General features: G+C 48.1%; 1 protein-coding gene across 1 annotated transcript in view; it reads right to left on the bottom strand.

The window, feature by feature from the left end:
- Window positions 1-15,271, bottom strand: part of LOC104665241 (G patch domain-containing protein 1) — a 54,297-nt gene extending 39,026 nt beyond the window's left edge. The window contains exons 1-5 of the mRNA XM_010367002.2: window positions 14,889-15,271; window positions 7,293-7,427; window positions 3,514-3,599; window positions 893-1,053; window positions 141-238 (exon numbers count right to left, since the gene is read on the bottom strand). Coding sequence (XP_010365304.2) covers window positions 141-238; window positions 893-1,053; window positions 3,514-3,599; window positions 7,293-7,427; window positions 14,889-14,961 — 553 coding nt within the window. The 5' untranslated portion in view covers window positions 14,962-15,271. The remainder of the gene's footprint in view (window positions 1-140; window positions 239-892; window positions 1,054-3,513; window positions 3,600-7,292; window positions 7,428-14,888) is intronic.
- Between the last annotated feature and the right edge of the window lie 317 nt (window positions 15,272-15,588).

The following is a 15,588-nucleotide window of genomic DNA, read 5'->3' on the forward strand; positions in this document are numbered from 1 at the left end:
CCCAGGAGGTCGAGGCTGCAGTGTGCTGGGATCACACCACTGCACTCCAGCCTGGGTGACAGAGCAAGACCCTGTCTCAAAAAAAGAAAAAAAAAAGTACACTGCAGCAGTGATACTAGTTAATCAATTAACATACACACCAGGTTTCTGTCGGCGTGGCCGTCTCTTTACTCGAGGACCAACTCCTTGTCCTTCTTTCCAACCCATTTTTCTTAGCAATTCAAAACCAACAGATAATCTAGGATAGCAAAGCATTGAAAATGAACTTTTCAAAATAACATTAACAAAGAGTATGAAATAAGTGGCTTCTGAGTTCCTGCTCGGTTCCTAGGCCTGTCTTGCTTGGGCCCTTGCCCTCACCCACATTACAACTGGCGTGACGTTGTCATTCCAGCCACAGCAGGCTGCAGTGGGGTGCACGCCTGAACTGTGAAGTCAATCAGATGACCTCTCTCCTGGGCCTTTAGAATGGGATCACAGGGACTCTAGACAGTCCTTGCCAAGCATGTGGCCTGGGAATCCCTGAAGGTCTAAGGCTGTCATATCAGGCCACAAGCCCAGGAGCACAACAAGGAGATACACAGGAAGTGAGGGTAGAAGGAGGCAGGCAGAAGCGAGACTATAAGGTCTGGAGGGATGGTGTGAGAAGTCACTGCAATTCCTAACAGCTCTCCAGCCTCCGCCAGCCCCAGCAGCACAGCTAGTGGCTGGAGTTCTTGATCTCTCAGTGCAGTGACAGTGCAAGATCCTTTAGGCAATATCCCTTTTTTCACTTAGACTCTGAGCCTAAGAAGGCTTGTCTTACTTGCAAACAAACTATCCCTCAGCAAGAGAATCATACACATGCGAAACACTGGTGCTAAGATCACAACAGTCAGAAGGAAATGCTTACTTTGCTGGCGTTATGAGGTCATCAAGGAGGGTGGCTCCAGGAATAGGGGCAGTGGCAGCAGCCAACTGCCTGGCCTTTTCTCGTATTCTGTCTTTGGTTTTGGAGGCAAAATCGTCTGTGGTGACGATCGCTTTGGGTGCTATCCCAAATTCACTAAGATCCTTCAAAAAATTCAAACAGAATTATATATTTGGAAAGTGACTATACACAATACATCACATAGTTTGATTTTTGTTTAAAAAAAAAAGTCAAAACTACAAAATTTAGGTCAGGATCAGCAGAGTGACAGACGTACACACAGACTGTATTTTTTATTTCTTATTTTTTTTTGAGATGGAGTTTCTTTCTTGTTGCCCAGGCTGGAGTGTAATGGCGCAATCTGGGCTCACTGCAACCTCCGCCTCCCAGGTTCTAGTGATTCTCCTGCCTCAGCCTCCCAAGTAGCTGGGATTACAGGCACACACCACCACGTCCAGCTGATTTATTGTGTTTTTAGTAGAGATGAGGTTTCACTATGTTGGTCAGGCTGGTCTCGAACTCCTGACCTCAGGAGATCCACTGGCCTCAGCCTCCCAAAGTGCTGGGATTACAGGCATGAGTCACCATGCCCAGCCTCACACTGACTTTAGAAGCTCATCCTCATACATGGTAAAGTCAGTGGCCAAGGTCAGGAGGGCATGAGAGTCACTACTCATCAGGGCCACCCTGAGCATGACCAAGCTGGGAAGACAGGAAGTAAGGGCCGTGTTCTTCTCAACAGTGTCTCAAAGGTCAGCGTGCAGGGGACAAAGCTTGGAGTCCCAGCCAGCAAGCATTCACAAGTGTGAGGGCCAGGCCTAGAGTCAGGTGCCTTTGCCTTTACTGGAGCAGATGTTGCTGGCTACCTGTCCAACCACTATCATGCTTCCTCTTTCCTTGCAGAGTCCTGATGTTGTCTAGGTACCTGCCTTCCTCTGCACCACCACACACTGCAGAAGTGGTACTCCCAGTGTTGGGGAGGCAGGATTAGGAAGTGGGGCTTTGTGTCTTATCTAAGCCAGTCTTTTTTATTCCATTTTCCTTGCCAGGGACTGCATTAGGAATGGGCATGTAAAACAATTTGTGCAAGCAAATGTAGAGAAAATTCATGGTAGGACTTATACAAAAGGCTACTTTTTTTTTTTTTTTTTTGATACGGAGTCTAGCTCTGTCGCCCAGGCTGGAGTGCAGTGGCACGATCTCGGCTCACTGCAAGCTCCACCTCCCGGGTTCACGCCATTCTCCTGCCTCAGCCTCCCGAGTAGCTGGGTACAGGCGCCCACCACCAGGCCCGGCTAATTTTTTGTATTTTCGGTAGAGACGGGGTTTCATCGTGTTACCCAGGATGGTCTCGATCTCCTGACCTCGTGATCCACCCGCCTCGGCCTCCCAAAGTGCTGGGATTACAGGCGGGAGCCACCACGCCCGGCCTACTTTGCTTTTAAGAAAAGAGACTGCCAGTTGCACACCTGTAATCCCAGCACTTTGGGAGGCCGAGGTGGGTGGATCACCTGAGGTCAGGAGTCCAAGACCAGCCTGGCCAACATGGTGAAACCCCATCTCTACTAAAAATACAAAAATTAGCTGGGCATGGTGGTGCATGCACCTGTAATCCTAGCTACTTGGGAGGCTGAGGCAGGAGAATCACTTGAACCTGGAAGGCGGAGGTTGCAGTGAGCCGAGATAGTGCCACTGCACTCCAGCCTGGGCAACAGAGCGAGACTCCGTCTCAGGAAAAAAAACAGAAAAAGGACCAAAAGGAAGTTCTTCTCTTGGGCAACATCGTCCTGGATGTGCTACCTGGAACTACTACAGCCATCTTGCAATCATGAGGAGAGGTAGTATAAGGACAAGCTGCCAGCAGAAGACTGAGAAGAGAGAGCCTGGGGTCTCAGCATATCTAGACTTCTTGCTACATATGTTTCCTTCTAGATGATGCTACTCAAAAAAGGACGGAGACTTCCTTCCCTCTAACCTGCAGCCTAACGCATGCTGATATAAATGTTTTATTTAATCTTTTTTTTCTTCAACTTTTATTTTAAGTTCCAGGGTACATGCGCAGGATGTGCAGGTTTGTTACACAGGTAAATGTGTGCCATGGTGGTTTGCTGCACAGATCAACCCATCACTTAGGTCATAAGCCCAGCATGCGTTAGCTATTCTTCCTGATGCTCTCCCTCCCTATTTAATCTTTATCATGAGTGAATCCACGACCAGATTTTAAGGGAGCAGAAGTTTAATTTTAGTGCAGTCACTCATGGTTCTTTACTGTAGTGTGCCTGAGAGTTACTGTGGAAAGCTGCAGACCCAGCACCATGGATACTGAGCTTTTGAGGTAATGGAGGCTTTTCCAGTAAATTGCCTGTATATGACTTTCCCCTTACACTCTTGATTTTAGAAACTGGCCCCAGTATAAAATGCTCCTCCAATGAACAAGACTCTACTGATGTACAGGACACTGTACATCAAATACCTAAAAGATAAAGCCTTACAAACAAAGAGGAAATTGTACATCGGACCTTCTGGGGAGAGAGGAGGCACTCACAGCAACGAACTAGACCTTTCCCACCAGCAAATTGGCAATGAAAGTTTTGCACACCCACCTCTTCATCCATAAAATCTTCAGGACCAAGAACAGATTTGTCTGCTCTGTTCTGTCGTGAAGACACAAAGGTAGAGGGTGTCCATCCTGAAAAAAAAAAAAAGAGTTTAGAGCTTTACAATCCTAGAGAGTATTTGGGTCTATCAATAAATGATTACATAACACGTATGGACTTGAAACTCCCAATAACTACAAACTCTTAGGTACTTCCCATCTCACTGCTTACATAGACATAATTATTCCACATAAATTTCTTACGAATCCCTGTATCCCCTGATGCAAAACTTAGTGGATCCATTAAGGTTTCTCCATAAGAAAGTGAAACCAAGAGAAATAGAATTACACATTGAAAGTTAAACTGTGAAATGAACACAAGCAGATCTAAGCAGACAGCTGCAAGGTCACCTTAAAATGCAGGACCTGAGACCAGCAATCTCCATTGGCATATTAACTTTTCTTTTTTTTTTTTTTCTTTTTTTTTGAGATGGAGTCTCGCTCTGTCGCCCGGGCTGGAGTGCAGTGGCCGGATCTCAGCTAATATGCCAGGCCGGGCGCGGTGCCTCAGGCCTGTAATCCCAGCACTTTGGGAGGCTGAGATGGGCGGATCACGAGGTCAGGAGATCGAGACCATCCTGGCTAACACGGTGAAACCCTGTCTCTACTAAAAAATACAAAAAACTAGCCGGGCGTGGTGGCGGGCGCCTGTAGTCCCAGCTACTCGGCAGGCTGAGGCAGGAGAATGGCTCGAACCCGGGAGGCGGAGCTTGCAGTGAGCTGAGATCCGGCCACTGCACTCCAGCCCGGGCGACAGAGCGAGACTCCGTCTCAAAAAAAAAAAGAAATGATGTCATTGCTTCGCAGCCTTTTGGCTAAGATCAAGTGTCAAGATATGATGTCAGGGTGTTTTAATCAGTCACAATGGATAAAGAGAGAGTCACAGAGGCCGGGCGTGGTGGCTCAAGCCTGTAATCCCAGCACTTTGGAGGCCGAGACGGGCGGATCACGAGGTCAGGAGATTGAGACCATCCTGGCTAACACGGTGAAACCCCCGTCTCTACAAAAAAATACAAAAAACTAGCCAGGCGAGGTGGCGGGCGCCTGTAGTCCCAGCTACTTGGGAGGCTGAGGCAGGAGAATGGCGTAAACCTGGGAGGCGGAGCTTGCAGTGAGCTGAGATCTGGCCACTGCACTCCAGCCTGGGCGACAGAGCGAGACTCTGTCTCAACAAAAAAAAAAAAAAAAAAGAGAGAGTCACAGAAGGAATCCAGTCAGGGTACCCTGGTACTCAATCTGGCTGGTCCAAGGGCAATGGCTGTGCCAGGCCCCCAGTTCCATCAGACACTGGAATCCTATAATTAATGGCTTTGTTCCCTGACCATGGTCACTGAGCATCTGCCATGTCTACAAACAGGGAACGCCCTGGAGGTCACATATGTCTGTAACCTCTGCCATAAAGTTGTTTAGTTTTCTCTAAGAGGGATGCATCTCCTTCCTGATTCTCTCCAAGGCTCTTGTGAGTTGAGGCATCTGGGGAAGGTCTACTCTCAGTAGGCACACCACTGCACTAAAGCCTGAGCGACAGAGTGAGACCCTGTCTCAAAAAATAAATTAATTAAACAAATAAAATGGTAGGGCTGGGCACGGTGGCTCATGCCTGTAATCCCAGCACTTGGGGAGGCCAAGGCAGGTGGATCACTTGAGGTCAGGAGTTCTACACTAGCCTGACCAACATGGTGAAACCTCTACTAAAATACAAAAATCAGCCGGGCATGGTGGCGGGCGCCTGTAGTCGCAGTTATTCAGGAGGCTGAGGCAGGACAATCGCTTGAACCCAGGAGGCGGAAGCTGAAGTGAGCCGAGGTCACGCCACTGCACTCCAGCCTGGGCGACAGAGCGAGACTCATCTCAGGGAAAAAAAAAAAAAAAATGATAAAAGATCTAGCCCATCTTTTTCTTGATAATTGCTATGTGAGTTAATCAGTTCATCTTCCGTGCTCACTTCAGCAGCACATATAATATCAGTTCATCTTCCATCCATAACTGAGATATAGAAAGCCACTTCTTCCAGTTCAAAAAAATGCTTCTAGATTAATACATCTTAAAACATACAATACTTTAAACAACTTGGCATTTATAAAAGTACATAACATAAAAGATTTAACTGATTTTTCCCCAGGTAGAGAGCACTGAGGAGCCAGTCTTGCTGTGGTCCCGAATGTCTGAAGAGGACACCTGGTGACTCTTCCCTCAGCACTAACGCCATGCTGGCTCCTTAACCTCTCTGACCCTTGGTGGCCTCATCTGCAAGATCCCTGTGACACCTGCCCTCCTCACTCACTCAGTCAGGAGACACAGTCAATGATTAACTGAAAGACTCTAAGAGTATGTTGTGAATGGCAAATACTCGGAAACATTTATCACCTTACAATAAAATGGAAGTCATTATCATCATTTAATCATCTGATTAGAAGGTACGCATTTTTTACAAAGTGGAGGAAAACTCTTTCACCATCAGATTGCAATCAATGAACAAGACACAAGTTGACTCTGGAAACATCCAAATATCCAAAGAACACAAAAGGTTACAGTGTATGTTCAGAGAAAGCTGAGCTCAGTGGCTCACACCTGTAATCCTAGCACTTCGGGAGGCCGAGATTGGCGGATCACTTGAGGCCAGGAGTTAAGAGACCACACTGGCCAACATAGTAAAACCCTGTCTCTACTAAAAATACAAAAAAATTAGCTGGACGTGGTGGTGGGCGCCTGTAATTCCACCTACTTGGGAGGCTGAGACAGGAGAATCGCTTGAACCTGGGAGGCGGAGGTTGCAGTGAGCCATGATCGCACCACTGCACTCCAGCCTGGGCAACAGAGCGAGACTCCATCTCAAAAAAAAAAAAAAAAAAAAAGCAAGGGTGGCCAGGTGCAGTGGCTCACACCTGTAATCCCAGCACTTTTGGAGGCCAAGATGGGCAGATCACTCAAGGTCAGGAGTTTGAGACCAGCCTGGCCAACATGGTGAAACTCCAGTCTCTACTAAAAATATTTTTTAAAAAATTAGCCTGGCGTAGCAGCACGTGCCTGTAATCCCAGCTAACTGGGAAGCTGAGGCAGGAGAATCGCTTAACCCAGGAGGTGGAGGTTGCAGTGAGCCAAGATCACACCACAGCACTCCAGCCTGGGCGACACAGCGAGACTCCATCTCAAAAAAAAAAAAAAAAGGCTGCCGGGTGGGGTGGTTCAAGCCTGTAATCTCAGCACTTCGGGAGGCCAAGGTGGGCAGATCACGAGGTCAGAAGATCGAGACCATCCTGGCTAATACAGTGAAACCCGTCTCTACTAAAAATACAAAAAAATGGCCGGGCGCGGTGGCTTAAGCCTGTAATCCCAGCACTTTGGGAGGCCGAGACGGGCGGATCATGAGGTCAGGAGATCGAGACCATCCTGGCTAACACGGTGAAACCCCGTCTCTACTAAAAATACAAAAAACTAGCTGGGCGTGGTGGCGGGCGCCTGTAGTCCCAGCTACTTGGGAGGCTGAGGCAGGAGAATGGCGTAAACCCAGGAGGCGGAGCTTGCAGTGAGCTGAGATCCGGCCACTGCACCCCAGCCTGGGTGACAGAGCGAGACTCCGTCTCAAAAAAAATAAACAAATAAAAATTTAAAATAAAAATTAAAATTAAAAATTAAAATAAAAATAAAAAAAGGAAGAGTGAGGGAGAACCAATATTTCAATCATTTGCTTTAATGGTATAATAGCTATAATTAGGAAAATCATACCTTCTTTTGAGCCAACAGTATTGAAGTATCCAGCAGAGAAACCACCGCTAAAGGCCCCGTGGAATCGTTTATACCTTCCTTTTTCATCTCTGACAGTCTGATCCTGAAGGGGGATTGGTTTCTTTGGTCTTTCACCTAAAAAAAAAAAAAAGTTTTTTAAATGAAAAAGAGAGAAGGAAATGGTCGGTTCTAATTTAGGGAAAATGTCACTTTTTAAACATAATAAATTGTTTACTTCTTATAACTTCAAATATAACCATTTAAATTGTTATTCCTAGACTTTACTACTTTATACAGCCTAAAAAACAATATATTTTGTAAGCTTATGTTAGAATGATTGCCTGCTTTTCCCACTAAATTCCATTACAAAACCTGGTCAACATGGCAAAATCCCAGCTCTACTAACAGATACAAAAATTAATCAGGTGTAGTGGCGGACACCAGTAATCCCAGCTACTCAGGAGGCTGAAGCAGGGGAATCACTTGAACCCAGGAGGTGGAGGTTGCAGTGAGCCGAAATCACGCCACTGCACTCCAGTCTGGGAGACAGAGCGAGACTGTCTCCTAAAAAACAAAAACAATTATATTGTCAGGAGAGTTCAGACAGATGAAATTGAAATCTCCTGGCTTCAAATGAAGGACGCAGAAGCTGGGGTGGCACGTGGCAAGGAGAGAAACACTTCCATACCTCTTCTAGAACTTCACACCATCCCTGGATCCGGAATTTTTTTTTTTTTTTTTTTTGGTATTGCCCATTTTCCCCAACTCCTAAGAGTTTCCTTAATTTCTGTGCATCTCCTGATTCCAGTGTTCTTTAAACCTATTCCTTTTCCTACTTTGTTGAAAGGGCTGGGTTTTGACATCACACAAGCAAGGGAATTTAACCTATTTTAGGCCTAGCCAAACAATTCCTTAGGTTTAAAGTCCCAGGTACTATGGCACAAATTACTGCCTCATTTTATCAACTGCAATTCAAAATCCTGAATTTAATTTAAAAAAAACAAAAAACAAAAAAACAAGTTATTTTCAAAGGTTCACAAGAGGAAGTAGGTTATACAGTAGTTAAGGGTATGAGTTAAGGGGTGAGAGTCACAGTGCTCTGGAGTTTCAAGCCAGCTCCCTTTACTGGCACTGGACTTTGGTCAGCCTTGACTCTCTATGCCTCAATTTACTTATCTGTAAAATATAAATGGCATTAATGGTAACAGCTATTTCATAGAGTTGTTATGCAAATTAAATGCCTGTAAAGTACTTAGCAAGAAGAGGGAGACACAAGAAATACTTTATTTTATTTTATTTGAGATGCAGTCTCTGTCGCCCAGGCTGGAGTGCAGTGGCATGACCTTGGCTCACTGCAACCTCTGCCTCCTGGGCTCAAGTGATTCTCCTGCCTCAGCCTCCCAAGTAGCTGGGATTACAGGTGTGAGCAACCACGCCCAGCCAAGAGCCCAGGTTTAAAGACCTAGAGATCTGAATTCAAATCCTCTTCTACTGCTTGTTAAGATTTGTCATCAGCTGGGCGCAGTGACTCATGCCTGTAATCCCAGCACTTTGAGAGGCTGAGGCGGGCGGATCACCTGAGGTCAGAAGTTTGAGAACAGCCTGGCCAACAGGGTGAAACCCCGTCTCTACTAAGATATAAAGTATTAGCCAGGCATGGTGGCAGGCACCTGTAATCCCAGCTACTTGGGAGGCTGAGGCAGGAGAATCGCTTGAACCTAGGAGGAGGTTGCAGTGAGCCAAGATCATGCCATTGCACTCCAGCCTGGGCAACAGAGTCAGATTCTGCCTCAAACAAACAAACAAAAAAAAAGATTTGTCATCCTGAACAAGTTACTTCATCGCTCTAAGCCTCAGCCTCCACAACTGTAAAATCAGGGTAGTAAAGAAGCCCATCTTTGTAGGGTTGTAACGAGGATTAAATATCATATGTAAACAGCTGAGCACAGTCCCTGACCATGGGGAAAATCAGTTAACATCAGTTAAAATCAGTTAATATCAGCTACAATATCTTTTCCCTCTAAAGGACTAAATTATAACTTGGGTCCCACAGCCCAAGATGTTCACCATTTCATGGAAATGCAGTACACACACTACGTTACTCTATGTGCACTTGGCCTTATTCTTGGCTATGGCAGAGCTTCTCAATCTCAGCATATTTTGTGCTGGAGAATTCTTTGTTTCAGGGGAATATTCTGTGCACTGCAGGATGCTCAGAAGCATTCTGGGCCTATAGCAGCAGCTTATGCCCCACAGGCATGACAGCCAAAAAGGTCTCCAGGCATTGCCAACTGTCCCACTCGGCTACAGTAAGAGGGAGCAGGTGTTGCCAGTGCTTGGTGCTATTGTCGAAGTGCTTCTGATCTCGAAGGGGAGACAAGATCTGCAAACAACTGAGTGCAGCCTGTGGCGGCAGAGGATGAGGGCCAAGCAATGTGGCCAACGGGCTCCCACAGGTCTCCTAAGGAGAAGGCACCACCTCTAACCAGTGACGGAAAAACTCCAGAAAGGAGGTGGGTGGCATTTTAGCCAGGCCATGTCCTAATTACTGCTACTAATGACAACTCATTCCTTCCTTTAGTACATATTATCTCATTTATCATACCCTGATAAGGATACTGATTGAGTAATTTCCCTGAGACTCACAGCTCATAAGCACAAAGGTGAAACCAGCTCTCAACTCTGTCTCCAAGCCAGAGATGCCTCCTATACTGTTCCTCCCTCTCACTCCCTGACCAAAAGTTCAACGAGCCCCTGGCTGGCTAATGGTTAGATTTTTTTTTTAAGGGCAGGGGAGTCGGGTGCGGTGGCTCACACCTGTAATCCCAGCACTTGGAGAGGCCCAGGTAGGCATGGTACGAGTCATAAGAAGCAGTGGTTTGACACCAGCCTGGGCAACACAGTGACACAATTTTTAAAATTAGCCCGGCATGGTGGTATGCGCCTGTAGTCCTGGTTACTGGGGGCTGAGGGGTGCTGAGCTGGGAGGATCGCTTGAGCCCAGGAGGCCAAGGCGGCAGTGAGCCATAATCATGCCACTGTACTCCAGCCTGGGGGATAAAGCAAGACTCTGTCTCAAAAACAAAAATTTGATGAGGGCCTTGCCATGCAAGCAGCCCTTCTAGACCCAGGGTGTAGAAAACTGAACAAAACTCTGCTCCTGTTCTCAGGACACTCAGAGCCCACAAGAGGAGACCTGCATGTACTGGAGCACTTCTGACAATGAGAAGGTCTGCAACATCAGCCACCGTTAGCAGTGAGCAGAATTTTGACAAAGGCACTGACTCCCATCAGTAAACAGAAGGAGGGATAAAAGGGCAAGGTCGCCGTGCACAGTGGCTCACGCCTGTAATTCCAGCACTTTGGGAGGCCAAGGCGGGCGGATCACCTGAGGTCAGGAGTTCAAGATCAGCCTGGCCAACGTGGTGAAACCCCGCCTCTACTAAAAATACAAAAATTAGCCAGGCGTGGTGGCACGCACCTGTAAGCTCATCTACTCAGGAGGCTGAAGCAGGAGAATCGCTTGAACCTGGGAGGTGGAGGTTGCAGTGAGCCGAGATCGCACCATTACACTCCAGCCCGGGCGACAGAGCAAGACTCCATCTCAAAAAAAAAAAAAAAGGGCAAGGTCAGATGTATTGAGAAAGTGGTCCAGTCTAACGGGAGGCCAGGGAATAAGTGGAAGATGGAACCAGAAAGGCAGACAGTGCAGGGGGCCTTGAATGTGGTGCTGCAGGGTTTATGGTATGTCCTGGGGGTGAAGGAAGCCACGGTTAGCTTTAAGTATGAGAATCACAGCATCAAGGAGGAGAAAATTGTCCCTAAAGTTAATCTGGGTATAGAATGAGCTGTAGATAAGAATTCTAGAACCAAGTGGAAATGTCTAAGGAAAGAATAGGTAAGTATCTGGTGCCCTTCCTTCCAGATTAGAAGGCCTATTTGTCTATAAAGTTCAGCCATGGTCACTAGGCTCCCTGGCTAACTCTTAACTAATAAACCTTTCTGTCAGGGCCAGCAACTTTAAAATAGAGTTCTCCTCTACCAATGCCTGTCTAACCTGTCACTAAAACTTCAAAGCAGGGAGTAAAAATAATTATTAGTCTAGTGTGTTATATTGTAAAATACAGAGTGCATTTAAACTTCAAAGTGCTTAGAAAACTGGCTGGGCACGGTGGCTCATGCCTATAATCCCAGCACTTTGGGAAGCCGAGGCAGGCAGATCACCTGAAGTCAGGAGTTCGAGTCCAGCCTGGCCAATATGGTGAAACCCTGTGTCTACTAAAGATACAAAAATTAGCCGGATGTGGTGGCAGGCACCTATAATCCCAGCTTCTCGGGAGGCTGAGGCTGGAGAATCCCTTGAACCTGGGAGGCAGAGGTTGTAGTGAGCCGAGATCATGCCATTACATGCCAGCCTAGGTAACAAGAATGAAACTCCATCTCAAAAAAAAGTGCTTAGAAGACAATGAATCAATCCTCAAAACTTGTATTACTGAGAAGTTAAAGGATGTTTTTAGTCCAAAAAAAAACAAAGTCTACAAATTCAATGTCCTTTCCTTCTACTTCAGAAGCAAGGTTGGGGGCCAGGCACAATGGCTCACACCTGTGCACTTTGGGCGGTGAAGGCGGATGGATTGCTTGAGTTCAGGAGTTCAAGGCCAGCCTGGCCAACATGGCGAAACCCCATCTCTACTAAAAATACAAAAATTAGCTGGGCGTAGTGGCTTGCGCCTATAATCCCAGCTACTTGGGAGGCTGAGGCAGGAGAATCGTTTGAACCTGGAAGGCAGAGGTTGCAGTGAGCCGAGATTGTGCCACTGCACTCCAGCCTGGGCAACAGAGCAAGAATCTTGTCACAAACAAACAAACAAACACACATGGTTGGGGCGGGGCATGGAGAATCATGCCTGTAATTCCAACTCTTTAAGAAGCTGAGCTGGGAAGACCACTTGAGGCCAGGAGTTCAAGACCAGCCTAAGCAACATAGAAGGATCCCGTCTCAATAATATTTTTTTTTTTTTTTTTTTGAGACAGTCTCACTCTGTCGCACAGGCTGGAGTGCAGTGGCGCCACCTTGGCTCACTGCAGCCTCCTCCTTCCAGTCTCATGTCATTCTCCTGCCTCTGCCTCCCAAGTAGCTGGGACTACAGTCGCCCGCCACCAGGCCCAGCTAATTTTATTTTTGTAATTTTAATAGAGACGGGGTTTCACCGTGTTAGCCAGGATGGTCTCGATCTCCTGATCTCATGATCTGCCTGCCTCAGCCTCCCAAAGTGCTGGAATTACAGGCGTGAGCCACCATGCGCCCGGCCTCGTCTCCATTTTTTTTTTTTGAGACGGAGTCTCGCTCTGTCGCCCAGGCTGGAGCGCAGTGGCCGGATCTCAGCTCACTGCAAGCTCCGCCTCCTGGGTTTAGGCCATTCTCCTGCCTCAGCCTCCCGAGTAGCTGGGACTACAGGCGCCCGCCACGTCGCCCGGCTAGTTTTTGTATTTTTTAGTAGAGACGGGGTTTCACCGTGTTAGCCAGGATGGTCTCGATCTCCTGACCTCGTGATCCGCCCGTCTCGGCCTCCCAAAGTGCTGGGATTACAGGCTTGAGCCACCGCGCCTGGCCTCGTCTCCATTTTTAAAATAAAAAATGTTGGGCACTGTGGCTAACGCATGTAATCCAGCACTTTGGGAAGCCAAAGTGAGAGCATCACTTGAGGTCAAGAGTTTGAAACCCGCGTGGTCAAAACAGCAAGACCCTGTCTCTACAAAAAAAGAACTTGGGATACAGAGATGTCTTAAGGAAATGCAACAGCTGACTTTAAACACATAAAAAGCATTCAGACTAGCCTTTCTCAGCTGTTTGTTTGTTTGTTACAGAGTCTCACTATAGTGCCCAGGCTGGTCTCAAACTCCTGACTTGAAGCAATCCTCTCACCTCAGCCTCCCAAAGTGCTAGGATTACAGGCGTGAACTACTGTGCCTGGCCCCTTTCTCAACCTTTTGTAAGCCGAGGGTAGAAGCAGGGCCAGTATCCAGCAGAAGTTTCCACCAGAACTGTTTGTAGGAAATAAAAGGGGCATAAGTGGAGATATCCCAGAAGCACAATCAACCTGGCAGGATGTGGTCAGGGTGAGAAAAGGGAGGGGACCCCCACCAACAGGAGGTCTGCAAATAAATTGTGGCCCAATAATTCCACCATTCTTCCTCTGCCTTCCCCACAGGGCTAGCACAGCCAACAGCCCTTACTGGACACTCAATACATACTTTGCTGAACAAGTCAAGTCATTAAGTGGAACAGACCAGAAACACAGGACAGAACCTTGATTCATCTTGCCCCTCACCCCCACATTCCACCAGCAAATATGGTCAGCTTTGCTTTCAAAATATATCTCCACCCAGACCACTACACACCACCGCCACTGCTGTCTTGTCCATGCTGTCTCCTGACCTGTTTTTGCTAATCTCCCTGCTTCACTCTTACCCATCCCCAAACAGTGTATTCTCAACATCAAAGATAGAACAATACTAAAAATTGGCCGAGCACAGTGGCTCACGCCTGTAATCTCAGCACTTTGGGAGGCAAGAGGTGAGAGGATCACTTGAGGTCAGGAGTTCAAGACCAGCCTGGGCCGGGCGCGGTGGCTCAAGCCTGTAATCCCAGCACTTTGGGAGGCCGAGACGGGCGGATCACGAGGTCAGGAGATCGAGACCATCCTGGCTAACACGGTGAAACCCCGTCTCTACTAAAAACACACAAAAAAAAACTAGCCGGGCGAAGTGGCGGGCGCCTGTGGTCCCAGCTACTCGGGAGGCTGAGGCAGGAGAATGGCGTAAACCCGGGAGGCGGAGCTTGCAGTGAGCTGAGATCCGGCCACTGCACTCCAGCCCCGGCGACAGAGTGAGACTCTGCCTCAAAAAAAAAAAAAAAAAAAAAAAAGACCAGCCTGGGAAACAGCAAAACCCTGTCTCTAAAAATCAAATATATAGATATAGATATAGATATATCCCTCTCTGTGTAATTTCCCATGACCCTAACCCTAATCCTGCACTTAGTACAAGATCCAAACTCTTTACCCTACCAAGTAAGATCCAGCCCCTGCCAGCCCCTCTGACATCCTCTTCTACCTGTCTCCCCCGCTGTCGTCTGCTGCAACCACACCCGTCCTGCCTGCCCCTCAATTTCCTAAACTGGCTCCCACTTCAGGGCCTTTGCACTTTATGTTCCTTCTGCCTGAAATGCTTTCCCTCCAGATTTGCCCATGGTTGTTTTCTTCCTTGGTTCCAAGTCTGAGCTCAAACGTACTCTCTTGGGGAAGACACTGCCTAAGCAACCCCCGCTCTCACACCAGCTATTCCGTCATTTTCTTGTTTCTATCCCGCCGCCCCCTTGTTCGGCCACGCTTGTGTCTCCCATCCCTGAAAGTCTCTCTCTGCCGCTGCAGAAGGTGAGCACCCAGAGAGCGCGGCGAACACCTCCCTCGCCGCCGTGTTCCCAGCGCTGGGAACGATCTAACAACGGTCCAGCACCGATTTGTGCTTTTGTGGCCCGAATCCTGGGCCCTTGGCCTGTTTTCCATAGGCTCCGCCGGCCCATGCGCCCCGCACCTTCTTCCAGAGGGTCCAGCCCGGTCCCATAGCTGACCAGATCCTCGTCGCTATCACTGTCCCGCGCCGCCATCCTGCTCTTCCGGGCCCCGCCCCCTCGCTACGGCGGCCTTGGCAGGCCAAACACCTTTCCTTCTCCTCCGCGAACCCCGGTGATTCTGGAAGGCTGAGTCCGCGGGCGGGGGAAGTTGTCCTCGCGGCCGAAGCCTGCGCCCCGGATTCTCAGGCCTGTCCTATGGGAGGCCGACCCAGGCAGGAGTTGCCTCGGAGGATTTGGCAGCCACGACATCACATCCTAGCCCTGCGATATGCGGGTGAGGAGAAGACTCCTGTTATAAGCTGGAAGCCACCCAACTGTTGCTGCGAGGCGACACCAATGCCTGCCCAGCCCCCCACCCCCGTCCCTCGCGCCAGTCCCTGCCCTGGCAGCAGTCACTGCCCAGCTCCGTCCACTCCCACCGCCCACCCAGCCACCTCCAGGAAAATGCCTGAGCTCCCAGATTTCTTGCTCTCCCCGGTGGGGCTTCACTTTATTTTTATTATTTTTTTAACTTTTATTTTGGGTTCAGGGGTACATGTGCAGGTTTGGTATATAGCTAAATTACATGTTGCAAGGGATTTGGATACAGATTGTTTCCTCCCCAGGTAATAAGCATAGTACTCAAAAGGTAGTTTTTCCGATCCTCACCCTCCTTGCACC

Source organism: Rhinopithecus roxellana, chromosome 12 (genome assembly GCF_007565055.1).
Source record: "Rhinopithecus roxellana isolate Shanxi Qingling chromosome 12, ASM756505v1, whole genome shotgun sequence".
Classification (NCBI taxonomy): domain Eukaryota; kingdom Metazoa; phylum Chordata; class Mammalia; order Primates; family Cercopithecidae; genus Rhinopithecus; species Rhinopithecus roxellana.